The 26,499-nt window shown below is 42.8% G+C and overlaps 1 protein-coding gene across 10 annotated transcripts in view; it reads left to right on the plus strand.

Moving 5' to 3' along the window:
* FER (FER tyrosine kinase) overlaps window positions 1-26,499 on the plus strand; it is a 298,017-nt gene that overhangs the window by 210,504 nt on the left and 61,014 nt on the right. For all 10 annotated transcript variants that reach the window (XM_084778109.1, XM_084778105.1, XM_084778108.1 and 7 more), the window contains one exon: window positions 22,399-22,522. In XM_084778109.1, the coding sequence (XP_084634235.1) occupies window positions 22,399-22,522 (124 nt within the window). The remainder of the gene's footprint in view (window positions 1-22,398; window positions 22,523-26,499) is intronic.

Here is a 26,499-nt window from a genome sequence, read left to right on the forward strand (position 1 = left end):
TGGGCTCCTGTTTTCAAAACGTCTTAATGGTACTTGCAGATCCTTGCCTGAAAGGACAGTGGGGGAGGCATGACTGCATCTGCGCCCTTCTACATGATAAGCAGCCCTCAATTTTCTAGTGAGTTTTATCGTTTTGGAAGCATTGGTTTTATGTGTTCATGGAAACATCTGAGACTTGTCAAAGATAAGGTTTAAATAATACTTTAAATGATAAGAAAAATTGCTTTATTACTGATAGTCTAGAATGCAAAAAGAATTAATACATTTTGGTGAAACTCGCCAAAATACTGTACTTCCTTACATCTTTAATATGGTAATTTTTATTTAAAATTAAAAATTCACACACATGTGAATAGGGGAAGCTGTTTGTGCATCTAGCCTCGGCTCCTACCCAAGAGAGTGGGCTAGTGGCCCTGCAAATGACAATGGTACATCTGTACCTATGGGAAAGCGCTCACACAGCTAGGGAGGGACACTTAAGGCCAGCATTCAGCGGGATGCCTGTGAGAAGCCATTTCCTTTCTTTTTGATCAGCTCTCTTGGGAACACCCACTTTGCCTGTCAGCAGAAGTAGCCTTTTGGCAGTGACATTGAAAGGACAGTCTTGGCAACAAAGAGCCGAGTGTGAATGTTTCGGTCCCATTGTGTTAGCCTGTCTGTGAGGAAATGCCTAGCCTCGCCAGGTGTGGTGCTGATATGGGTGGACGCTCAGAGAAAGGCAGGTCTCATACCTCATGACTGATGCTCTGAACAGGTCCCACCTGCAGGAAGCTTTTTGCATACATCCTTTCCAGTCTCGGTGCTTTTGCTGGTGAATTCTTAGAGCTTCTGAGGTTTGGGCTGGGCTTGGGATGGCAAGCAAAGGACACGTCTGCCCTTACCTTTGTCTGTAATTATATCTCTTTTGTAAGATAGTGTCTGTATTCAGAAACTATAGCCTAAAAAAGCTAATCTTCACAATTTTGCCAAAGCCATGAACCTTATGTATTAATATTTATGGAGGTCAGTCACTGAACTCAGAGACAACAGTATTCTTTCAGCTACTGAGATGCTCTAGAACTCAGGGCTTTGTCGATCTTTCAGTCATCTTCACAGGAGGTTACTGGACGTCTGTGGTATGGCAGATACAGAAAGTGCATTGGCCAGAAGAGAGCTGACCAAAAAGACTTCTACGAAAGGGAGGACAACCCTGTCCTTGTGGAACAGAGATAGGTAACCTGTGCGGTAGACTCAGTGCCTGACAGTAACCGTGAGGCACAGATAGGGAGGGTGGAATTGTTGCCAAGGTTTTAGAAAACTAGGAAGAGTGAGAGAGTTGATGCATCCTGGCTGCTGGAGCACCAGTCGGGGAAGAGCTGATGAAGTAAAAGAGCCAGGAGATGAGGGGCAAAAGAAGTGGAGTTCATAAGAGGAACCTTGTAGGTCAGAGTGAGGATGTCCCTCAGCATGAGCTGATTGTCACATGGACTTTGAAACAAGCAGGGTCCTGCTTTCCTTTTCAGCTGCTAAGGAAAAGGATGTGAGTAGGACCTTCATCCATCGTCACATTTAGTGAACACTGTGGAAGGCACTTGCGGTCCCCAGGCCACCTGACTGTATCAGGTGGACAGGCATGTGTCCATCCTTGCTGTTTCTGTTTGTTTGTTTGTTCTCTTTCATAACTTGGAGGCTACTTAAAGGATGTTATTGGCATTCTAGTTGCTTCCTGCTTAGTTTGTCTCCAGCAAGATTAATTACATATAAAAAGTCATTGGTGCTTCCTTCCCTCATTTCTTCAGGAGTTTCTGGTCTTATTTAGTCTCTCCTTATTTGATTGCTTTTTATTTTACCTTACAGAGTTTCAGATACTGAATAACATGAAAGTGTCAACCTACAGATTATTGTGAGGGTTTCACTTTTATGTTAGTGTGAGTAGACTCTTGTCATTGGGAATAGTATTAGGAGCCATCACTACAATAACACTTGCTTGTGTGGCAATGTCACTCTCTCTATTGGCCTTCATTTGCCCTTCCTGTAGAACTGAGCTAGACTGTTATCACTGCTACTTACAGATGTGCATGTCAATTCTGGACACAGCTGTGCCTGACATTGAACGCCTAATAAACCCTGAGAAAATGAAGTCTTTACTGAGAGATTATAGTTCTGCCTATTTTTCTGTGTCAAACTTGCAAAATGGCAGTATATGCCTTCAAAGTGAAAGCATTGAGACAGGTGACTAAAGAAACGACTGTGTAACACAGGAGATGCATGCCTAAGACAGTCCGGCCTAGGACTTGCTGCAGGCTTCTTTCTCTCTTCCCTGCGTGCTGATGGGCCTGCATAGTGATGTTTTCCAGATTGTTGATGAAGACTGCTAAATGACTTTATCTGTAAAATGCTATTTGCTGTTAACAAGTACCTGAATTTCTATTTTTCTGTTAATTACTATAAGTTAAGGAAGAAATCCTCCCACCTTCCTATAGTTAGTAGCTTTAGTGTTCTTATGCCATTTCATGATAGGATAAACCCCTAAGACCTAGCTTTGTGAAGCTTTTTGTACATCTCCAAAAGTGCTTTTTAAAAATTGTGTAGACAATACCACATGACAGTAGTTTAAATAATCACTAAAATTATTTGCTTCTGTCCAAATGATTTTAAAATACACTATGTCCTTGGGGCTGGAGAGATGGCTTGGTGGTTAGGAACAGTTGTTGCTCTTGCAGAGGACTTGGGTACAGTTCTCAGCACCAACATGATAATTCGTGGTAAGAAACTCCAATTTCAGAGGATCTAACACCCTCTTCTGACCTCTTCAGATACAAGGCACATACATATATGCAGGAAAACATTCATAGACATAAATTAATCAAAAAATGTTTAAAATATACAACTTCTCATCTTAGAGTCTGTAACAATATGTAGACTTATCTTTTTAAAGCTTCCTTAAGATTTGGAGTTCTTTTTTATTTCTTCCAATTAAAAAACAGAAAGTATGTAAGAAAGAGAATTAGGATTTTTAAAAATTATGTTTCACTAATAACACAAAATAATTTCAGAAGGCATACACAGTAAAGATGTAGGCATCGACTGTGCAGAGGTGTGTTAGCTAATATGGTTCTGATGTGGAGAGTTAATTTTTGAGTTGAAAACCTAGAAAAACAGAGCTCAGCCATGGAACCTTCCCATACATGTATGTATGATCCTGTCCGTGAGTGGCATGTCCTTCTGAACTCATGTCATCTGGCCTCCTTTCAGCATCTAAGTGTCAGTTCTGAATGTGTCACTTGGGTAAAAACCAAACTCTTCATGAATGATATTCATGATAAAGATACTTGGGGCACACATCACATTTTCTTTATAGTTAAGTCCAGGATTATATAAAGATTTACTGGATGTTAACAATTTAATTAATGTTTATTGTTGTTAACAATTTAAATGTCACTGTGTTTTAGAGGAACCATGCTTACACTCAAGGCCTTTCCTGCTTTCTGGCAGGCTTGCTTTGTCTTCTACTTCCCAGGTGTGATAAACAAAACCTTCCTGCTCTGTGCAGGAGAAAGGAAATGGTACAATGGTTTGCAGGCTGCACTCTGTTTCAGAGGACAGAGTGAAGTATTATTCAGAGAAATCTGTTCTTCTGGCCTTGTTCCCAGGACTTTGAGCCTTGATACTTGGTAGTGTTCTCTTGTTGTGGCAGTGTTGGTAGTTAAAACAAGTTCACATAAATGAAATCTTTTGTTTCTCAAACCAGCACAAAAAGAGAAGGAAGGCCAGGGTGTTGCCTCTCAGCTCATGGTGGTAGGTCCTCAAGGACTGTTCTGTTCTGCCTTCACAAGCCACCTGCGGCCTCTGAAAACAGTCTGGAGGAATCTTGCAGTAGGGGGTTGAAGATTCCTATATTAACTCTCTAGTTACTGTAGCAAAGCACCACAGACTACATGGCTTAAGTCGGTACCAAGACACCTCTCAATTCTAGGAGCAAACTTGTAATATAGTCAAGGGTGGCCTCTTCAAGAGCGTCACAGGGGACCCCCTTACTTGCCTCTACCTGGCTTTTGCTCCCTGCCATGACATTTCTTAGTTTGCTGCCGTGCCATTTACACCTTTGCCTCTGTGGTCACATTAATTTCTATCTGAATCTCTCTCTCAGTTCTAATCTTTTCCCTGTAAATCAAAATAGTCATTGGTAGCAGGATTCGCCCTAACCCTTCATGACCATATGGCAACTACATCTGCACAGATTATGTTCCCAAGTCAGATGATTTTCTGAAACCTGTGATCGAGACTGATATTTTAGTGGTAGTATTCAACTGAGTAGATACTGGTAGTTTAAACTGACCTATGAGTTCGTGAATATTTGTGATAAAATTTGTAATTTAATTTTCAGCCTGGTCTACAAAGTGAGTCCAGGATAGCCAAGGCTATGCAGAGAAACTCTGTCTCGGGAGGGGGGAACCCCAAAAGCTAAATTCCTTGAATTCTTTAAGGGGGTGTTGATTGTTCTTTTAAACTCTATGTTCTAGTGTTCATCTGTGTTATTGGCATGAACTTCAGTAGTCAGTTTTGGAGAAAAGATACTGGCTTGATTGTTCATGTTGTTACTTCTGTGATGAGCACTGGACATGTGGCCTAGTTTTAATTTATTATGGATAAAACATGTTGGGGAAGAAAAGAAGATGTGGGGCTCAGTTGTGTCCAGAGGTTGGGAATGCCTTTGATGGAATGAAGTCAGGTGGACAGAGGGGACTGGGCTGGTGTACAGGTGTGCTTCCTGTCCAGGCTAGAGAGCAGCAGTAGATAGCTCTCAATGGAAAGGCCTGATGTGACCGAGGAGTGTTCTGTGGTTTCAGAGATAGGCAGGAAGGATCCTGTCTCTACCCTAGGGCTCCTGTGCATGAAGAGAGGAAGGCCACACTGCCTGATGCACTGGCTGTGAGTCCTAGCCTAAACCCCTAGAGCAGACCTGGGAACTCTGGGTATGGAGTCGAAGTGTGAAAAAGGGACCTGTGGGTGGACGTAGGGGGAGCAGGGCCTGGTGGAAGCCTAGAGATTGACTTTGGTGCAGAAGGGGCAGAGTAGACTAGGGCACTGGCTGTGGGAGACATGGGTTGTAGGGGTGCTCACCCCAAGTAGCTACCCAAAATCCCGCACTTTGTGATCAGGATTATAGTCAAGTTTAAATCTAGCTGGCATCCAAAGCCAATTTTCTCAATTAGAACCTGCTCTAAAACTAAGAGTGTAGTTGGCTTGTTAGAGACACTCTTACAAATAATCCACAGGGTCATCGAGTTGAGCCAAAGAATTTCTGAGGCTGGGGAGTCAAAGTGAAGTCTAAGCAGCGTGACTAGGTTCACAAGGGAGCACAAGATTTAAAACCTACCTGCAACCCGGGTCATACAGTCACGCTCAGCCCTGAAAACCACTCACTGCGCATGTGGAACTCTGTGTAGTGCAGTTAATAGAATTAGAGATTTACATCCTCTCGCTGAGGTGAGGGTAGAGGTCATGAAAACCCCAAAGTACTATGAATAATCTCTCTAGGAGTAGAAGAGCTGCATAGGGAACCATTTGGAACCAGTTTATTTCCAGTTGTGAATGCAGGTAGGCTGGAGTCCCTGACATGGAGTGCTTGCCGGGTACGGTGTGTTGTAGATGATGTGACAAGAACTGTGAACAGATACTAAATTCCTGTGCTTAGCTTTCACACACACACACGCACACGCACACGCACACACACACACACACACACACACCTTGATTAAACACTATCGATTGTTTTCAGGAAGTGCAAACAGAAACAAGGTTGACTTGGAGAGTTACTTGAGAGTATATACATACTTACATCGCACAGCTAAACAATGTCTGAATGAGGTTGCTAATTTAACTGAAGTAAGGATTTATTATTCAAATTGTATGTTTATGATGAATCTTCTGCTTTTCCTCCATATGCCACCTTCCCAGATTCTTTAGCTGGTGTCTGATCTCTAACCTACAGTCACTTGTCTTTCTTTGAAGATTAACTTTAAAGATTAGGACTATGTAAGGCTTAAGAAAAATCAAATGCAAGAGCATACAGCTACTCCAGTAGCCTCCCTGCTTACCCCCTGGTGTTTGTGGAGGCATAGCATGTTGCTTGCCCCCTGGTGTTTGTGGAGGCATAGCATGTTGCTTGCCCCCTGGTGTTTGTGGAGGTACAGCATGTTAATTGTGTCTCGCTTAGCCTGACCCATCCACCCATCAGCGCTGTGTAGAAGCATGTGACTTTGGAATAGAGTGTCTGCATTGTCCTTTGACTGAGATACTTTAGCATGGCATTAGCTTGGTATTTTTGACATTTTCTTTTATCCCACCTGAAAACATACATAATTAAACATGAATATAAATAACTGTAATTAGAGATTGCTATAAAGACATTTATAACAAGGAAGAATATTAGTTTATTTCAGTTTGTAGTATTGTTTTCTTTCTATATAATAATTATTTTGGATTCTCCACATTAGAGTATATAAACACTTTAATTATTTTGTCCTGTGTTTTCAAAACAGAAATACAGAAAACAAATTGGAAGCTGTTTTAGAGACATCTACAGACTCACATTATTTATGTTTTCATCAGGCTATATCTTTCCAGAGATTACTTTTTTCTATTGGAACTTTACAGCATTTTTGCAGGAAAGATGTATACCACTAATTTTATGCCAGTTTCTCTAAGCATTTATTTTATCATAAAGTCAAGCACATATCAGGAGGATTATAGCCAAAGAAAACAGCAGGGAGCAGAGCTGCAAACAGGAAACCGTTAACATTTCAGAAACTACAGGGAGTTCCTTGTGTGGTGCAGCTCAGTGAGGACAGATCCTGTTTGCGATACCACCAGCACTGAGCCCGCTTCACCTTACCTTAGTCTCATGACCTCAGCTTTCTGTGGCCATGTTAAGGGTCACTCTGAATGAGGACTGTCTGTTTACCTGTAAACAAAGCACTAGCAGTCCCATAGCTGTCTTCAAAGTAGGAACTCGGCTTAGGACCATGTACTAGCGGGACAATATCAACCCCAGTGGTGCCAGAAGGCAAATATCCCTATAGCTTTACTGTCGGACACTACTAAACACACAGCTAAACAAGACTAAGGAAAAGTTAAGGTCAAATACTTAGATTCTAAGCTGTTTATTTCAGAGGATGTCTGAATGGGACAGCCAGTCTTGTTCAGGTCTCTTAAACTGGGCCACTTTTCGTACCCGCTCCTAAGAGCCACCGTAAGTTCAGCTAGAGTGTCGGCAGCAGCCACTCTCTGACAGTGAGGGGGACTAGTCTGAGGGACTCATTTGGAGCATGGCGGTCACAGTACTGAAGTGTACTTACAGTCTTAGACAGCGCAAACTCCCCACATCCTTCCTAACTAGTTAGGCAAAAATCCTTTTATAATATCATAACATAAAATAAAACATGCATCCAGAATAATTTTCTAAAATGATGCTCATATCTTAATGAAATTACTTACTGAGTGTAGATAGTGGATTGACTATTTATTAACTTATAAACATGGTTTTACTTTGTAGTCCTGGCTGGCCTAGAACTCAGTACATAGACCATTCTGGCACCAGACTCCCAGAAATCCACCTGCCTCTTCTGGAGTGCTAGAACTGCTAATTTCCAACACTGATTTTTTTTTTCCACTCAGATTAATTTATTATTTTGATATGGGTGTGTTGCCATTGCAGAGCCTGGGTAAACTTAGCCTGCTAGGGGCCACCCACCTCCTCCTAGGAAGCAGCCCCCTCTCCACCCGCCTGGAGCCCATTGCTGTTACCTACGCTCCTTCCCTCTCCATAAGTTCCATCAGCTTGTCCTTGATGCAGTGTCGGACTGCATTTCTCCCCCTGCTATATAGCCGCTAACCACTGTGCGTATGTGTAGGCCAAACAAGTGTATCGGTAGCAAAACAGTGGACCACAAAACTAAACTCAAATCTGACAGAAAATGACTTTTTCTTTATGAAAACTTCAAATACTTATGATTTGCTTCATCCAAAGGATTAGGGAAGTGTTTGTGACTTCCATTTTGTGAAGGAAGAAATTGTCAATCAGAAGGATTGTTTAGTGTAGGCTTGAGCTCAGACCTCAGGTGAACCAACCTGCTCCAGCATCAGCTGACATAGATTTTATTCAATAAAACATAGATGCGCCCGAAACATACAGTGCTCTGCGGTGGTCCAGCAGCCGTATGAAAGTCACCTGAAGTACAAAACTACAAAATGAACAATATTAAAGACATATACCACCAGTGGCATCTGTCTTCTCACTCTATTAAGTAGTAATGAAGGGCTCAAAGGATGTGGGCATAGAGTCTATAAACTGTCAAGGTAGTAGTAACCTGAAAAATATTGTTTATAGACAATAAGTGTTTTATTAGTTCAGTGTTAAGGATTTTTTTCCCTTTCATGGGCAAGAAGACTGCTGTCCATATAACTAATTTACACACTCCAGTCTAGGGGTACTTTTTCTATATTGTCTCAAAATGAGTAAATGTTTTAGTTTCTTTATTCTCTTTTGACCAAACAGATTTAAAGAAGCAAGCCTGCTCACTGACGTCCTTTCCTCAGAGCTCCTTTCAGTGACAGCATTGGCCTCTGGCTGGGCCTGCTCACTGCTTCTATGTGCAGACCGTTTCAGTAGCACAAAAGAGAAGCTAAAAACTGCTTCAACAGAGATGAAGCTGGGAAAACTAACTTGCACACCTGAGTGTTTACCACTCACGGGTGGGCAGAGTCACTGGCCAGGACGGGAGAGAACACCACAAGTTGCTTTCAAAGGCCTCACTTTCCTGTAGAGCAGAGGAAACCTAGCCAGGGGTCACATACCAGATAGCCTGCATATCAGACATTGCGTGATAATCATAGCCATAGCAAAATTACAGTTCTGAAATAGCAACAAAAATAAGTTTATTTTGGGGGGGGTTACCACACCATGAGGAACTCTATTAAAGGGTCAAAGCATTAGGAAGGTTGAGAATCACTGATCTAGAAGTTTATGCCACCAACAGATTTATACAGGAGATCCACAGTGATTTATTTATTTATTTATGTGCACTGAGCTTTCTCATATTTAACCATTATCAAAATTACTATCCTTATAACTTACTAAATCTATAAGATATTTTTTAAACATAATTCTTATCAGCTAATCTTTCCTTTGACAAAAATCTTATCTGAAATAGAAAGAACATAGAAAACTGCATTTGTTTTCTTAACTTGTTCCTATATATTTACAGGCCGTATTTTCGAGCCCATGTGTGTGAATGTGTACCCTTGAAGGCACATTTGAAGGACACATGTTAAGTTGAAAGGTCTTTGCTCACTTCTCCACTTTGTTCTGAGACAAGAGTCTCAACATGGCCGGCCAGCAAGCCTGATATCTGCCCATCTGTAGGCATGCATCGTGTCTGGCTTTTCCCTGTGTTCTGGGGACCCAGACTCAGGTCCCCTTGCTTGTACAGCAAGCATTTTATCCACTAAGCTATTTCTCCAGCCCCAAGGACCTAATTCCTACAGTAGCGGTAATTATCCCACTGAATGCCAGATTCAGTGTTGGGGATTTTGGAAGATAACTGTGAACTTCCTCTGCGTCTGGCTTCCCGGGGGTAGTAGTAGTGTTCCAAAACCAGGAGCTGCTGGGTCTGCTTTATTGCGTTGCTTGAATTGCAAAGACTAAATCAAAACTTTAAAAACACTGTTACATGACACTGCAAGTGTCCTGCTACTGCTGTTCCTGAAGAAACTGCTCTAGAGGGAAAAGAGGAGCAACAGGAACACCCAAACAGGGCACAGCGTTACACTGCACCAGCACAGCCATGGGTGTCACAAGGACCAGGAAAGGGGGTCGGGTGCACAGAAGTGCAGGTCTCTGGGTTCACGTCAAGAATGAACAACTTTTATTTTTCCCACTGCTGTTTATATATTGTCTGGCTGGCCACTAGAGACAGTATTGCAAGCAGAGCTTAAGCAAACAGTTTCTTTGACCCCCTTATCTGATGTTGTTCTTCCTCCTTCCCTGCCCTTGTGACCTTGTTTTGCCCCCAGAGAAAGTTCCTCCGAGGCTTTATCTGATACGTACAGTTTTCCTACAGTCTTGCAGCCACATCTGGGTCAGGGTTTGTGCTTAAAAAAGGAACTGCACACCACCTGGACCAACAGTACTCTAGTTATTTAATGAACTGAAGAACATAGCAATAATAATTGTAGTTTTTCCTAATTGTCCCTGGCAGTAACAAAATATGTTCCACGGTTAGCATAGTGGGAAGTCGTCGATGTTCTCGTGGTAGAAAGAGTACATATCAGTGTGGGTGCTGGAGCCCAGTTCCAGCCTGAAGACACTGACGTCAGACAGGGAGACGGCGACCAAGGAAGGCCAGTTATTCGAAAGAACTCTATTGAGGGCAGAAGATACTGTGTCCTAGTAGACTCTGCAGGGTTTTAGATTAGCCCTTCCCCTGCAGAGACTGCCCTGAGGCATGACCTCAGGAGGTGCAGCAGAGCCCCAGCCAGCCTCAGACTCACCCAATCCCCGTGCCTTTCTGACAGCTTGTGACCTGTCAGAGACAAACAGAGACAAACAGAGCAGGTTCCCCCGCTGCCCCACGCTCCAAGTTCAGAATTGTAGATTAGTATGTGAATATGGTGAGTTTTGAGGAAAAAATGAGTTATTTCCCTCTCCTTAAATGAACAAATTAGGAAAGGCCTACTTATGCATTTTTTCTGTCTCGTGTCTAATCTTACTTGCAGTCATGTCGTAGTTTGAAAATATTCAACACTCAGTAAAAAGAGACGTGCAGACTTTACTGCTTTTGGTGGCCTCGCTGTGGCATGTAGCCTATCATTGAGCGAAGACGGTTTCAGCTGCTTACTTGCATGTGGTGCTGTGCAGAGTCCCTCGCTAGTTTGTGCTTTCTGAGATGGAAGATGAACAGTATGCTGTGGGTGTGAATGTAAAAAGGTCACAGAGACGATAAATTAGTACAAAGTGATAAATTAATAAAACTTATATAAAGGGTTAATGAAACATTTTCTGTGTGAAAACAGAGTTATATGGGTGAGGAAGGGGTGAATTATGCTTTCATTTTAGAGTTGAGAGTATTGGTGTAAGTTACCTGTGCTGAGTGAGAAAGGAGGTGAGGCCTAAAGAATGGAAGCCTGAGGGGCCAGAGAGTTGGCTCCGAAGGTAAAGGTGCCATTCACCAAACCTGATGGCCTGAGTTCAGTCCCTGAGACCCACATACAGAAAAAGAGGACCAACTCCCATGAATTGTCCTCGGCCCTTCACATGTATGGCATGGCATATGCACATACTCACACAACAAATACAAATTAGTACATTTTCAAAGAATAGAAATCTGAATAAGAGGAATAAGTTAACTGTCAGTCTATAAAACAAGATTATTCCATTTGTCTGCTAGAGTCTGTGACTTGTAAAGAAAGCTCTTACTGATCTCAGAGTATTATAGGTAGGAGAAGTATTGCGATATAACAATGTACAGAATAAAATGTGTGGCCAATAAAATATTCTCAGATTGCTGGGGTGATCAGAGAAAAAAGCTTCAGTTTCTCAGATGGACACACTGCGCTATCATGGGAGACAGAGCTGGCTGTGAGGATGGAGGATGTGCACGTCAGTGGGGACATGAGGATGGAGGATGTGCACGTCAGTGGGGACGTGAGGATGGAGGATGTGCACGTCAGTGGGGACGTGAGGATGGAGGATGTGCACGTCAGTGGAGATGTGAGGATGGAGGATGTGCACGTCAGTGGGGACGTGAGGATGGAGGATGTGCACGTCAGTGGGGACATGAGGGGGACATGAGGATGGAGGATGTGCACGTCAGTGGGGACATGAGGATGGAGGATGTGCACGTCAGTGGGGACGTGAGGATGGAGGATGTGCACGTCAGTGGGGACGTGAGGATGGAGAATGTGCACGTCAGTGGGGACATGAGGATGGAGGATGTGCACGTCAGTGGGGACATGAGGATGGAGGATGTGCACGTCAGTGGGGACGTGAGGATGGAGGATGTGCACGTCAGTGGGGACATGAGGATGGAGGATGTGCACGTCAGTGGGGACATGAGGATGGAGGATGTGCACGTCAGTGGAGACGTGAGCATGGAGGATGTGCACGTCAGTGGAGATGTGAGGATGGAGGATGTGCACGTCAGTGGGGACATGAGGATGGAGGATGTGCACGTCAGTGGGGACATGAGGATGGAGGATGTGCACGTCAGTGGGGACATGAGGATGGAGGATGTGCACGTCAGTGGGGACATGAGGATGGAGGATGTGCACGTCAGTGGAGACGTGAGGATGGAGGATGTGCACGTCAGTGGAGACGTGAGCATGGAGGATGTGCACGTCAGTGGGGACGTGAGGATGGAGGATGTGCACGTCAGTGGGGACGTGAGGATGGAGGATGTGCACGTCAGTGGGGACGTGAGGATGGAGGATGTGCACGTCAGTGGAGATGTGAGGATGGAGGATGTGCACGTCAGTGGGGTGGACCTTTATGCAAAGTGGTCAGAGTAGAACTAGGAATGCAGAGACCCAACAAGTCCCCATGTCATCCTCAAAATTGTAGCACCACTAATATGCTGTAAACAGCCTGGGAGAACCTGCATCAAGCTACCATAGCTGACATAGACCAGGGCTGACTGGGCCCTTAACAGCCAGACCCACTGCAGTGTCCATAGTTAGAGAAGGTTCTTGGTCCTGAGCGTGTAAGTTTGATTTTCCCTGCTGAGTTGTGAACTTACTTGGATGGCACAGCTGCCCTTTGTTCTTGGCTGCCTCCCTTCGGGATGAGAGTGTCTGTCACAGATTCGATCCAGCAGCATGTTGTAGAAGCACCTCACTAAGGTCAGTCTCACACCCAGCAGAGAGTCTGCCTGCTGTGAAATGGACCTTGACATTGACTCGTGTGATTGACATCTTGTGATTTGGGACTTTTCAGACTGATATCTGGAGCAAGTTAAAAATCTGGTGGCAACTGGGCAATGGTGCTCATGCCTATAATCTTGGTACTTGGGAGGCAGAGGCAGGTGGATCTCTGTGAGTTTGAGACCAGTCTCATCTACAAAGCGAGTCCAGGGCAGACAAGACTACACAAAGAAACTCTGTCTCAAAACAAACAAACAAAAAATTGAGATGTTGTATTTTATTTTTGAGAATGACAAACTTTAGAGGGGCAGGAAGAGAATCCTATTATTTTCATGTTGGTGATCCAGGAGGGAAATAACTGGTGACAAGGTGAAGCTCTCTTGATCAGAATTGATGAATATATAAGAGGTTTGGATAAAACTTCCCAGATCCTCTTTTGTCCTTGTGTTGTTCGATGTCTGAAGAGCATAGCCTCTGGGCACTGTGTCAGGAGCAGGCTATGCCCGTCCTCTCTAGATGCTGAGCCACTGAGCGCTTTGATTCTAGGCTTCAGCCTCCTGAACAGGAGAAAGAAAGATTGACTCTTTGTAAGTTACCAGGTCTCAGAAATAGTGTTACAGCAGCACACACAGAGTAAATGTAACTCTGAAATTATGAAACTTGTCACAAAGTTCCGTAGCATTTTGAAGAGCCAGTGGTTTCTCAATGTGACACCAACATCATAAGCATCAAAAGCAGACCACTGAGACTGCATCAGACTTGAACGCTCTGCCCAGCGAAGAACACAGTTAAGAGGGGAAAAGCATCTTGAGAAATGGGGGAAAGGTTTGGAAAACATACCAGATAAGTGGTTTATATCTTTAAGAAAGACATCTTCAACAACCAGACTGACAACAGGTTTTTAAATGCACATAGAATTTGAATAATCATTTATTCAGAGGAGATAAGCAAGTGAGCGTGCATATGTGCCACTCAAAGTAACAAAACCCCTGAGAAATGCAAATTGAATCGTGATGACATGCCACTTCACACCTGGTAGAAGACTGCCCTCAGAAGGCAGCGCGTGTTGGCAAGGAGAGCCATGTGCACTGCTGAGGGATTGTAAAAAGCAACATTAAAATGGGAAGATGAAGCTGCTGCATGGCATCTGTTACTGAGAACCTTCAGGACAGAGCTATCACGTGACTCAGTCATCCCTTCTGAGTAGACTGAAAACAAGAATTGGAAGAGAGTTTCGTAAGTGTGCTTACTTTCAGCATTATTCAGAATAGTCAAGATAATAGAAACCTAAGGCTTGTGAACAGATACACAGAAAAAGGAAATGTGGTGTGTACATAAAATTGGGTATTAGTCACCTTGAGAAAGAAGACAGTCCACAGCAGGTATGAGCTTGAGGCATTCCAGTAAGTGGACTAGGCCAATCACGGGAAGATGGTGAGATCTGTGTATATCAGGGGTTACTACAAATCATTAGCATCTTAGAACTGGGAAGGTGCATGGTAATTCCCACACTAGCCTGGAGGGGCACAGGGCTGTCAGTAAACAGATGTACTTTCAGTAATGTAAAATAGAACAACAGGGTGATGGAATTTGTGGTATTGAACTATATGCTTAAAAATTAAGAGAATAAATTTATTCTGTGAATTTTACTACAGTAAAAACAAAGGCTAAGAGAAGATATTTATGTTCTGATTTTTCTTTCACACAGAGATTCTCATCTCTTCACTGAAAAGTATTTAATTTTTGCAATTATATTAGTGTAATATTATAGCAGGCTTTATATTTTTATAATAAATCAATATCATAATTGAATATTTTATTTGTTTACACTATAACAACCCATGAAATTGCATAGAGGAAAATTAACTAGTTTCCTAATTTTTTGAAATTACAATTCTGTGACATTTTTGTCACGTGGTCATTGATGTCACTCATTTGAAAACCTTAATATTTTATTTCTGAAATTTCCAGCTAATGGCAAATTCAGTGACAATCTCCTGAAAATATCATTAGCTTTTCTAACTTAACATTTTACAGATTTTACTCTTAATACTTTTAAATGTAATTTTGGCTGTCTTTTCAACCCATATCTCTTTAAAAATTGATGGAAGTTTAAATTTGTACCATTTTTCCTCTTCATTATCAAAAGATTTGAGGGAAGATAACTTAGAGAACCCAAAAGCTAATAGTTTGGCATCAAAGTAAAGAGAAAATCCTACAACACAAATGGATAAAGAGGGTGACAGGAGGCTATGGGCTTGGTGTATGTTCACTGGGACGTAAAATACTGGTGAACATCTTTCTAACCTTTTTGAGATTAAAAAAAACTGCTTTACTAGAACAATGAGATGCTCAGTCTGGTGAAGATGCCTCCTGCCCGCCATGATGGCCTGATTCGATCCCTGGAGCGGTCTGGCTGAAGGAGAGGACCAGCTCCTGCAGGTGTCCTCTGACCTCCAAGTGCACAGGCTAGCATGGCTGCACACCACTCCTGCAGGTGTCCTCTGACCTCCAAGTGCACAGGCTAGCATGGCTGCACACCACTCCTGCAGGTGTCCTCTGACCTCCAAGTGCACATGCTAGCATGGCTGCGCACCACTCCTGCAGGTGTCCTCTGACCTCCAAGGCACATGCTAGCATGGCTGCGCACCACTCCTGCAGGTGTCCTCTGACCTCCAAGTGCACATGCTAGCATGGCTGCGCACCACTCCTGCAGGTGTCCTCTGACCTCCAAGGCACATGCTAGCATGGCTGCGCACCACTCCTGCAGGTGTCCTCTGACCTCCAAGGCACATGCTAGCATGGCTGCGCACCAGTCAATAGGTGGTTTGTAGTAGTACAAATGGGGCAGTAAGGGTGTACTCATGCACATATGCACAAGTAAGTGGTTTTTAATAACGCACGTGATAGCCTTATTAAAAATTCATGTATTAAGGGAGCTGTGATTGGTATGTAAAATTAATAAGTTAGTAAAAATAAATAAAAATCCATGTGTGCCCATGCACATATATACTAGTCAGTAAATGATTGCTAATTGCAGTGTTTTCTGTGAAAAAGAAAAGTGCCATATAGGTGGAAAGTAGATAACTTTAGAAATCAGTTGGCCAAGTTTTTGTGTCCATGGCCAGATAGTAAATTTTAAGGCACAACAGTAACACAGCCTCTGATGTAACTCTGCCATGTATCAGAACAGTCTCCATTTACAGTACATACAAGTGTGACAGATGTGACAGTCTTCTGAAAAACCTTTACTAACAGAAACAGTCAAAGAGCTGGGTTTGGTAGTATGACTGAAATCACTACCCTGAAAACACCAGGCAAGTAAATTCAATGTTCTCAACAAGAGCATAAATAGGCTGCAGGGGATTGCTTCAAAGGCCTGACAGACCTTCCATCGTAGGGGCTTGTGACAGTTGACCATGGTTTCTCTCCCAGCTGCTGACACCACGGCTGTCAGAACTGTAGCTATCCCTTGAGTAGGAGCTTAAAAACACAGGGAAATGTGCTTTGCTTCACAGACTCAGAATCATAATAGTGTCACAGTGTTTCCTCAGAGCTCCTCTGCAAAGAGAGAATGAAAGGGTTCTGCCCTAATAAAGCAGCCTGCAGCCCATTAGCAGCAGCAGCATCTGAGAGGACAGCCAACTGGGGAAGCCCACACACCTGGGTCTGCATTTCAGAGCTGCCTTCTGTTGTCTCTAACAAGCTGCTCAGCAAACCCTTTCAAAGAAGAAAATGCAACCAGGAAATCTGCTAGATTCATGAACCCATCCCTTGGTTTTCTGTTTTTAATCTTGCTTTTGCACACATGACCTCTTTTTGTATTAAGCCTTTGCAGATGTGATGGTTTTTAAAAATATTTTATTAATTTATTCATATTACATCTCACTGGTTATCCCATCCCTTGTATCCTCCCATTCCTCCCTCCCTCCCATTTTCCCCCTACTCCTCTCCCCTATGACTGTGACTGAGGGAGACCTCCTCCCCCTGTATATGCTCACAGGGTATCAAGTCTCTTCTTTGTAGCCTGCTATCCTTCTTCTGAGTGCCACCAGGTCTCCCCATCCAGGGGACGTGGTCAAAATGGGGCACCAGAGTTCATGTGACCGTCAGTCCCCACTCTCTACTCACCAGTGGAGACTGTCCTGTCCATCGGCTAGAGCAGATGTGATGTTTTAATTCACTTCTGTGAACTGCTCATAGCGTAACCTGTGATCACTGCACTCAGCAGTCAGCACACATTCCAGCTAAGCCCGTTCTGTACCAGCCATTTCCTGAGCCACGCCCACATGCTGCTGTGTGCTCACCGCTCCCATGTAGCCTCAAGGATGCTGAACTGTGCATTTTCTATATTACTAGCAGCAGGTACCTCTTAATAGCCTTGGAAGTTATTTGCAGATAAAATGTAGATTTCTCTCTGATTCACTGACAAGTTGTTAGTGGTATTGCCTTGATGATCCTTTTTATTCAGTTACAAATTGATACGTTATTCCTGTTGACACGATCTGAGTTTAGGTTAAATACGATCCGTTTCTTAGTGCTCCATCAACAACAGAAAAACAGTAAATCCATGTTTTGTGACATGGAGTTTTGGAAATATTTGAGAATACTGCTGAAAATGCTGGCTTCATGCTCTGTATACAGTTGGTAAGTTTGACCACCTCTCAATTGTGCGTTCTGCTTGTCCAAAGCACTGAAAGTCTTTGGTTAATCAAGAAAATTGCCCTTTTTATACTGTCATTGTACCCATTAGACACCTTTAAGTTAATAGTACAGAAAATACATGCAAAACTCTATTTTTACAAAATCTATGTGCTGTGGGGCAGAGGCATTCTTTCCTCGGGCAGCATGCAATCCAGGGGCTCCAGTTGGTCAGGCAGTCTCTTTCTCCACTGCAGTCTGCATTGTGGCTGCTTGTGTGGTGATCGGGTGGGTGGTCCTTTATTTGTTTGGCTTCTTTCCTTTTTCCTTTCTCCTTTCTCCTTTTCTCTTCCTCCTTCCCCTTCCCCCTCCTCGCTTCACTACCCTTACTTTTTCCCCTTTCCTTTCCTTTCTGTTCCTTTTTATTTCTTTTCCTTCCCTTTTCCCTTTCTTTTCTTTCCTTCCCTTGACAGGCTTTCACTGTGTGTCTCAAGTTGGCTTCAAACTTGTGATTTTCATCCTTTGTCTCCTGAATGCTAGAATCACATGTGTGTGCCAATATAACTGGCTCCTATGACACTTTTCAGATGCCAAATGTTTCCTCCTAAGATTTTTTTGTTTATGTGCTACTGTATTTATCAAAACTTTTTTCTGATACTTCTCTAGAGATAAAACAAAACAAAAAAATAGTTATGTCTTCTCTCAATCACATTCTGCATTCTCGGTGGCCTGGATGAACTCATGTGCCAGTCTCTGAATTAGTCACTTGGGCAGATGCACGGACATCATTGGCTGGATTACAGCAATCTAAGACTAGCCTCCTGGCTGAAAATGGGGTCAGTTCTATCTAAAGCAGGGTCGTGGCCCAGGCCATGACAGGAAATGGCAGTGCCTGAGGGAAAGCCAGTGATGCAACAGCAGCAGCCATGGCTCCCTTATGAAGTAACTGCAGTCACAGTGACTGTGCTCGGTATCCGAGGGCGTGCTTGGTGCTGTGGGTACCTTTCTATTAAGAGATGGCATTAGAGGCTCCTTTGTAGAAGTTTGGGGAAATTATAGGAAGAACTCGAGGCTGTGTGGGTTAATGAGGCCTAGGCAGTGTGATATATGTCCATACACTTTAACATGCCACGGTATCTCTATAGTAAAACAGCAGTTGCTATTGAGAAGGCATTAAATATTGTCTTATAAACCATTATCACTGTATAATACTATCTTGCTTTCATGTGCGGTCCTCTTCTGGCTGACTTGCAGAAGGGAAGTTACTTATGTTCCTTTATCCGCTTTGAACATAAGCTATTCACTGCAACATATAGTACTCTATGCCATGTGCACACATATGTATCATATTGGATACTACATGTAATATATGCATGGATATTATATGTATCCCAGCGTCTTAGAGGTTTTTGGAACGTGACACTCAATGGAAATGATAGTAATTAAGTTGAGAGGAAGCAGCTGTACGCACTGAACTTCCGTCACAGTAAACACTACCACTGTGGCGTGCCCAGCTCCTTACTCACTAGTACTCGTTCGTAGTGTGTACTAGAAGAATTTTACTGTCCCGAGGCTGAATTACTCCCTGCTCATCCTAACTTCAGTGCCATGCTCCACTCCATGGGGCATTTATCACTTACTTTGGGATTCTTTCTTCTCTTGGCTTTCTTTAGTTAACATATAAAGTGGATTTTTCTGTATACTCATCGTTTTATTTAGACCGGCCCTCTTCGGTCCTTCTCGTCTCTCTCTTGTTGGTTCCATCTCTACCTCTTAAATACGTGCGTCTCCTCTGTCCCAGGTACAGCGTTACTTTCCCCCCTGTCTCCCTCCCATCCCGTAAGATCGCATCTCCTCTCTCATGGTCACCGTTCTGCTTTCGTGGCCTACAGACATGTCCTGTTTATTTGTAAGCCTCTGGTGTCTAGTATGTACTTTGTTGTCCAGTTAAATGATAACTGCATTTTAACTTCTTTCATGTGTGTATATAGATGTGTGTTTGGAAGCTTTTACATCAGTAGGCGAACTTTCCAAAAAGTCTTTGTGGTATTTATCCCTCTGTTACCTTTAGGGCTTGGATACATTGTGTTATGTTCTTCTGGGTTTTCAGAGTGCTGATGAGAGATGCGATGTTATTTGGTGTGTTTTTCTTTGTATGTTGGTGTTTCCCCTTTAGAGTTTCTACTTGGTTCTTTGGAATGTTGACATTGCGACTATAACATGTCATAGTGAGGGTATTTTCTGATCAAGCCTACCTAGGGTTCTGTCTGAATGCCCTTATAAATATTTCCTTGTTTACAGGGGTGTCATTTATTTCTCTAAATTTGGGGAATTTTTCACTGTAAAGGTTCTCTATACCTTTAGCTTTTATCTCAAGTACTTTCGTTCGCTACTGGATTGTTGGAGGTTGTCCTGTTGACCACATGGCAAGAACACCATCTTGGGTGCTGTTGAAATGTTTGGTTTTCCCTTCCCACTGCTGACGTCTAAGTACAGAATGTCCTTGACCTTGTTGTCTATTTCCAATATTTCTTCTAATTAGTCAAGCCTATTTATAATACTGTTCATTGAGTTTTCATTTCAGTTTTTCCTGAAAAATCTGGATTTGCGTGATTGAATTATTCTTTCATGCTACTGACTTTATCATTTTTACTGTTTTTTTAATCCATGTTTTTCTAACATTTTTCTCCATGTTGCCAATGTTTCTCACCATGCCCAAGATTGGGCTAATCTGCTTATTTGCATCCTCTTTCAGGTCTTGGATCTGTTTTGCTAGTAATTTTCAAAGCTTTCTCTTGGCATCATGTCTCTTCCATAGCTCTGGATCAATAGCATGGCCAGCTTGTGTTGTCTGTGGTAAATTTGAGCTGAAGGTGTCTCCAAGTGTGTGGGAGTGAAAGAAGCAGCCACAGCACTTAGGTCTGTCATCTCAAGGTCTCCTCAGGATGGAGTCCCCTGCTGAAGGGCTGCAGCTGTGGTTGTAGGGGAGACAATCTGAGCTGGAGAGTTTGGGGCTCTGCAGCAGTAGGTGGCAGATAGGTGGCTCCAGAGTTGGTCCATTCGCTAGCCCAAGCCTCAGGGCTGTCCAACTCTAAGATTATTCTCAGGGCATGAGATCCACTCTTAGCCAAGCCAGCTTTCCCTTCATGGTCTGAGTAGAGCCTGCTGTAGCCTGTACTCTGCAGCTTGTTAAGTCTGCCCCTCCCACAGCACTCAGCTTCCTCCTAGGAGTGTCTCTTGCTCACACACTGCTGCAGACTAACTTAGGACTCCTGTCTTGTAGTTTCCCCAGTTCTCAGGCCTCCAGAATAGCTCAGCTGGTGCCCAGCTCCTAAGAGAGTGAGGAAATGGGGTTCAGTGGGGTTCCTCTCCACTGCTGATACAAAGCTCACTGCCTCACCAAACCCTGCACTTTATTTTGATATCTGTAAAACCTGTGGGCGCATGCACGTGTGCACAGACACACACATGTATTTATACTTAAAATTATGAAAATAGATCTTCAGAATGAACAGGAGAGCTGAATTGTCTGCTTTTTAAGTTTATTTCTTAAAGGTAAAAGGCCTATTAGATTTTCTAAGTGGTCCACAAAACATGTTTAACCATTAATTGTGCCTAAGAGGTAAGAAAGGGGAAATTTTAAGTAGATTTAGGTGGGTGTTTATTTTCTAGTTGTTAAGAAGAAGCTATTCGCTCTTCTCTTGTGGAGTTTTCCTACTTAAGGGAACCTCAATCTTCAGCAGAGTGTGAAAGGTTCAGGAGTGGCGACCAGACATAGCCTTCTGTGCTTTATTACAGAGGCCTGATAGAAAGTGAACGGCTGCTCTTCGGGTCATGAGTTCAAGCACACGTCACCATCTGCTTAATACCATAAACTATAAACAGTCTGCAGAGGGAAACATGGCTGGCAGCATGCGAGTGGGCCTGGCCTGGCATGTGCTGGGCCCTGGGTCTGTCTGTGGAGAGCTGGGCTGCTACATGGGGAGGGAGGAAAAGAGGAGGAAGAGTAACCTGACTCTGCTGCAGCAAGTGCCACCGCAGCAGCTCTGGCCTGGTGGCCTGGGCTAGCATGCAGCCCAGCCATAGGAAGCCTGGTTAGAGCTCCAGCACAGACACCAAATGCAAACTGCAACTGCGCTGAGCAGTCTGCTCGGCACCAGCCACGCATGCCTCTTGAAATGTAGTCAGTTCAGTAAAGTGCTGAACTTTAATTTTAATTGATTTACGCTTAAAATTTTATGCTTGACTTAGTTGTCAAGAACTTTTAAGAATATTTGGGATAACTTAAGCATGTGGATCTACTTTTCAGTGCTAAGTTTTATTAAATCTAAATGTCAATTAAATATTTAAAATGAAAATTGCATATAAACTATAATATTTCAAGATTTGAGATATATTGAGATAAGGGAACTATCTCGTTAAAATCAATTTAACTTTTTTCTAACTTCATAAAATGAGCCTAAGTTTTAAATTACTTTTTATATTGTAGTATGTCTTGTACTATGACAGTTAAAAAGGATTTTCTAAGACCTCATTGGAGGGTGTAGAGATGACTGTTATTTGCTATTAGAGAAAATAAAGTTTCTTAGCAAATGTCAATAAAATAAATGAGCACACACAGTTCCGAAGAGATGTGTTTGGCAGCTCATGGCTTGAGACAGTTTACATACTCGACGGCACCTGCTTCCCTGGGATGTACTGTTTCCGTGCTGCTTCTGTTCTGCACGCAGGAGCCTGGGACGCGAGCACAGTAGAGCCTACAGGGCTCTCTGTTTTGCCCGGGCTCCTCATGGACTAGAAATGTGACGCATGACTCCCACCACATTTAACCTCTTTTCTCTTCGTCCACTCCTCTAGGAGGCGATTTCCTGTCCTTTCTGAGGAAGAGGAAGGACGAGCTGAAGCTCAAGCAGTTGGTGAGGTTTTCCTTGGACGTTGCTGCTGGCATGATGTATCTCGAGAGCAAAAACTGCATACACAGGTCAGCGGGATTCTTAAAAGCGCTTTCACTTTCTGAGTACAGTCCTAGAAAGCTGACATACTTCTGTAATACGACAGTGGATTCCTTTCATAAAGCTTGCCTGTTGTTCTTTGTATTTTACGTAAAAGCATTCTTTGATAACGTTACAGAAATGCTTGCTCCATCCCTTACTAGAGGTAAGTACTAATTAGAAAGTGATGTAACCCCTTAATTAGAAATAGCTTTATTCAATCATGAATAGCCTGACATGGCCTGCACTGAAGTCAGGAAGTGGCTTCATGTGTTGCTATCATTTTCCAAACCCAGGGAGAGCATAATTCTATAAGCATAATTCTCTCCTTGTTAGTGTGACATCATCTTGTTCTTGTTCTTGTTTGTTTGAAACACGGTTTCTCTGTAACCCTGGCTGTCTGGGAACTCGCTATGTAGACTAGGTTAGCCTCAAACTCAGAGATCGACCTGCTTCTGCCTCCTGAATGCTGGATTAGAGGGGTGTGCCACCACACCCAGCTGTAACAGTAATTCTTAGCTGTGAAGCTGGCCAAGGGTAAAAGATTTCCAATGGTTCTCTCAAGGAGAGTTTTAGAAAGCTTGCTCTGATTGTGCATCGTGGCCTCCTTGTCTTCTTGTTTCGCAGATTATGGTTTTATTTTCATTTTTAAGATTTTTCAAAAATATTTATGTGTAATCCCCTGGGAACAAGTTACGACTGGTTGTGTGCAGCCATGTGTGCTGGGAAGTCTGTGAGAGCAGCAAGAGCTCCTAACCCCTGAGGCAGCTCTCCAGCCCCCAGACTGTGGATTTACTTTTTGGGAGCTGAGAGCGCCCTTTAACATGGAATGCACTGCACCCTGAGACCATTGCAGACTCTGTGCCCGTCTCAGGTGCGGTTAGGTGGGCATGAGGCCGCAGCGAGCTGTGCAGCTGTTACTTGCTGGAAGCAGACCACCACCCTGGCACCCTGGAGGAGGGCTCCTTGCCACGCCTGGCTGCCACAGCCCTTACCTGCCGCCTTCATTAGTGCTCTGGCTTTTGACTGAGGCCTCGCCTTGACACTGTGCTGAGAGTGTTGATTGGGCACTGTGGGGAGGTTATATGATGTAGAAGTACAGCAAAACAGCACTGTCTTCATCTGCAGTACAGTTTTTGAATATTGTTCAGTAATTGCATTTACTTTAAAATGTCAGTGTGCATACTGTCTTCTGGGACTTAAAATGGCTGTGACTAAGCCACACCACTGTACTTCTGTCTTACTTTGTGTAAAGATGTACCGAGTCACTGTAGAGATTTGTAAGCCTTAACAAACAATCAAGCTAGAGTAAACCATGTTAAAACCATAAAAACATAAAAGGTCTCATGCTTAGATTTTGAGAAAATTTGTAAATTTTTTCTGAGACTTTAAGTTATATATATCAAACATTTCATCAAATTCTCTATAGTAGCTACTCTTGGAGTTTTTGTTTCCTATTGAGCCATCTGTGGCTTTAACTAATAAGTAATATAATAAGTAATACTAAGTAATATATATCATTAAAACTCCTCGAATACTTTGTGAATTATCTCTAATATGCTGAGTCCTCCTCCTCCCACCACAGACTGGGAATTGAAGCTAGGAAGTGCTCTACCCACTGAGTTCAATCCCAAACCCTCTTTGTACATTTCATTTTGAGACGGGGTCCGACTGTTTTCCATGGTAGCCTTGAATTAACCCTGTAATTGAATCAGACCATAATGATCTCTAGTTTTGACTGTTCTGCGTTTGAGGAACCGTTGCTTTAGTTCCGTGTTATCTGCAGTGATGACTTACCCTGCAAGAGGATGGCTCTTTAATCATTAGGATTAAAACCATTCTAGACTACTGATGGCAATGGCATTGAATTTTCTATGCTTAAGTCACAACATTATACGCTCTAATACTGTTTTCCATTTTCCTTTTTATTAATTTTCATAGTTTTACATGTATTTGAAAGCCATTCTTTGCTTGTCTCTAGCGGTTATGTGTATTAGGTAGCTGGCAAGATTTCACTGTTGAGCCCTTGTACAGTGTCACTGAGAGCAGGTGGGGTAAGTAGGTCTCCATGTTTATGGCAGCCTTCAGAGACTGGTGTTGGCTCTCTGTGATATGTGCTAAGAAACCCGGGATCTGCTACAAAGAGTCGGTATTGATTAGTCAGGATTGATAGTCATTAGCATAAAAGCCCCAATTTTGCCATTCTTGGCATTCAGTAAACTCCTGCCTTTATTCTCATAAATATATTTCTGCTTAATATTTGACATAATCTTACCAGCCACAGTATCATAACAGTGTATGGTTTTCTGTGATCATACCCACTGAATTCTCCTAATGAATCTCTTATTCCCCTGCTAATCCTGAGAACTAGATGCACTCATATCTACAGCAGATAGGTTTTGTTGCTGTGTGGCCCTGGATGACTTCTCTTCATTTTACTCCAGCAATGGCTGGCACTGTGTTGAGAGGGTAAGCTCGGCCACATGTGCCAGCCTGGGGAGCTGTTTCTCTGGGAGAAGCAGTAATCAGAGTGGAGTCAACTTGCTTTGTAGTTACAAACATGGTCAGTGCGTATTATTTAAGAAATACCCAAAATACGTTATGCTTAATTCAGTGTTTTGTTTTCTGCAATAATTTCTGATGGGGTATTGTAAAAATTAATTTAAATAATAGAACCCATGATGAAATTTTATTACTATTCAGATAATGAGTAAATCTCTGAGCCTCGTTTTTTATCTCCCCCAACTGCAGTTTTCCTTCCGTCCCTCCTCTCAGTCCCTTCACTGTGCCTCCTCTGTATCTCTTCAGAAGATGGCAGGGCTCCCATGAACACCCACTAGCCATGGCACAGCAAGCTGCAGTAAGACTAGGAACCTCCTCTCCTGTCACGGCTAGACAAGGGTCCAAGGGCAGCAGCAGAGTCAGGGACAGCCCTGCTCCCACTCTTAGGAGCCCCACAAGAAGGCCAAGCTGTGCAGCTGTAACATATGAGCAGAGGGCCTGGGTCAGTGCAGGCTCCCTGTGGGCAGCGCAGTCTCTGTGGCCCCTGTAAGCTCAGGTTAGTGGGTTCTCTGGGTTTGAGCCTCATTTTAAACATCCTAAACATTACTAAAATACATGCATGAAGATTGTGAGATACAAGAAGCAACTTATACTATGCTTCATTTTTACAATCTACAAATGTTTTTATGTTCACTGATCCATTAACTAAGTTAGAACTCGGAATGTGAAAATATTTCTAATTGTCTTCCTGCCAAATAATTCTTTTTAACATTGGAGTGACACATTTTCTTTCTGTGTGCATATGCGTGTGTGTGTGTGTTACTATAAGAAAACCAAAGTAATCTTTTATGAAGGAAAAAATAAATGTAAAAATTCAACCAAGAGAGTAAAGGAAGCATCCAGAAGTGGCCTGCCTTTGTGATTTGTTTGTTTTCGTTCCCATTAACTTCCAGAATAGTTCTCTTGAGTCTGGTTTTAACTGTAATTGTTTCCGCTCCAAGATAGGGACTTGGATATTTTTGTTTGGACTTAACTTTAATTGACAATATTTTCTTTAAAATTACTTGATAAGCCAATGTGAAATTGTCTCTTGTTCTTGATTTTATCTGCAGTACACTGAGGAGTTGTGCTGTGGCAACCCTTACTTGATGTGTTATCCGGTCCTTGTGCCATGCCATAAAGGGTACTAACTCCACCTTATTCTGAAATTAAATCATTAAATACATGCTAGATATAAGTGGCAACGGATACATGATCTTATTTTTTGATGGATCTCACAGTAAGATTTTACTTTGATTTATTTCTAAAGTTGATCATACACTACCATTTTTGGATAAATCTTTATTGTCATGTGCTTTAGTTAAAAATCATACTCTACAGAGAAGTGTGGGAATATTACGTAATTCCATTTCATCATCAGTAACAAAAAAGGTCATCTATTTTTAATGGTCGGACGACATCAGAC

The sequence above is a fragment of the Acomys minous genome, assembly GCF_964271855.1.
Source record: "Acomys minous genome assembly, chromosome: 4".
Taxonomy (NCBI): domain Eukaryota; kingdom Metazoa; phylum Chordata; class Mammalia; order Rodentia; family Muridae; genus Acomys; species Acomys minous.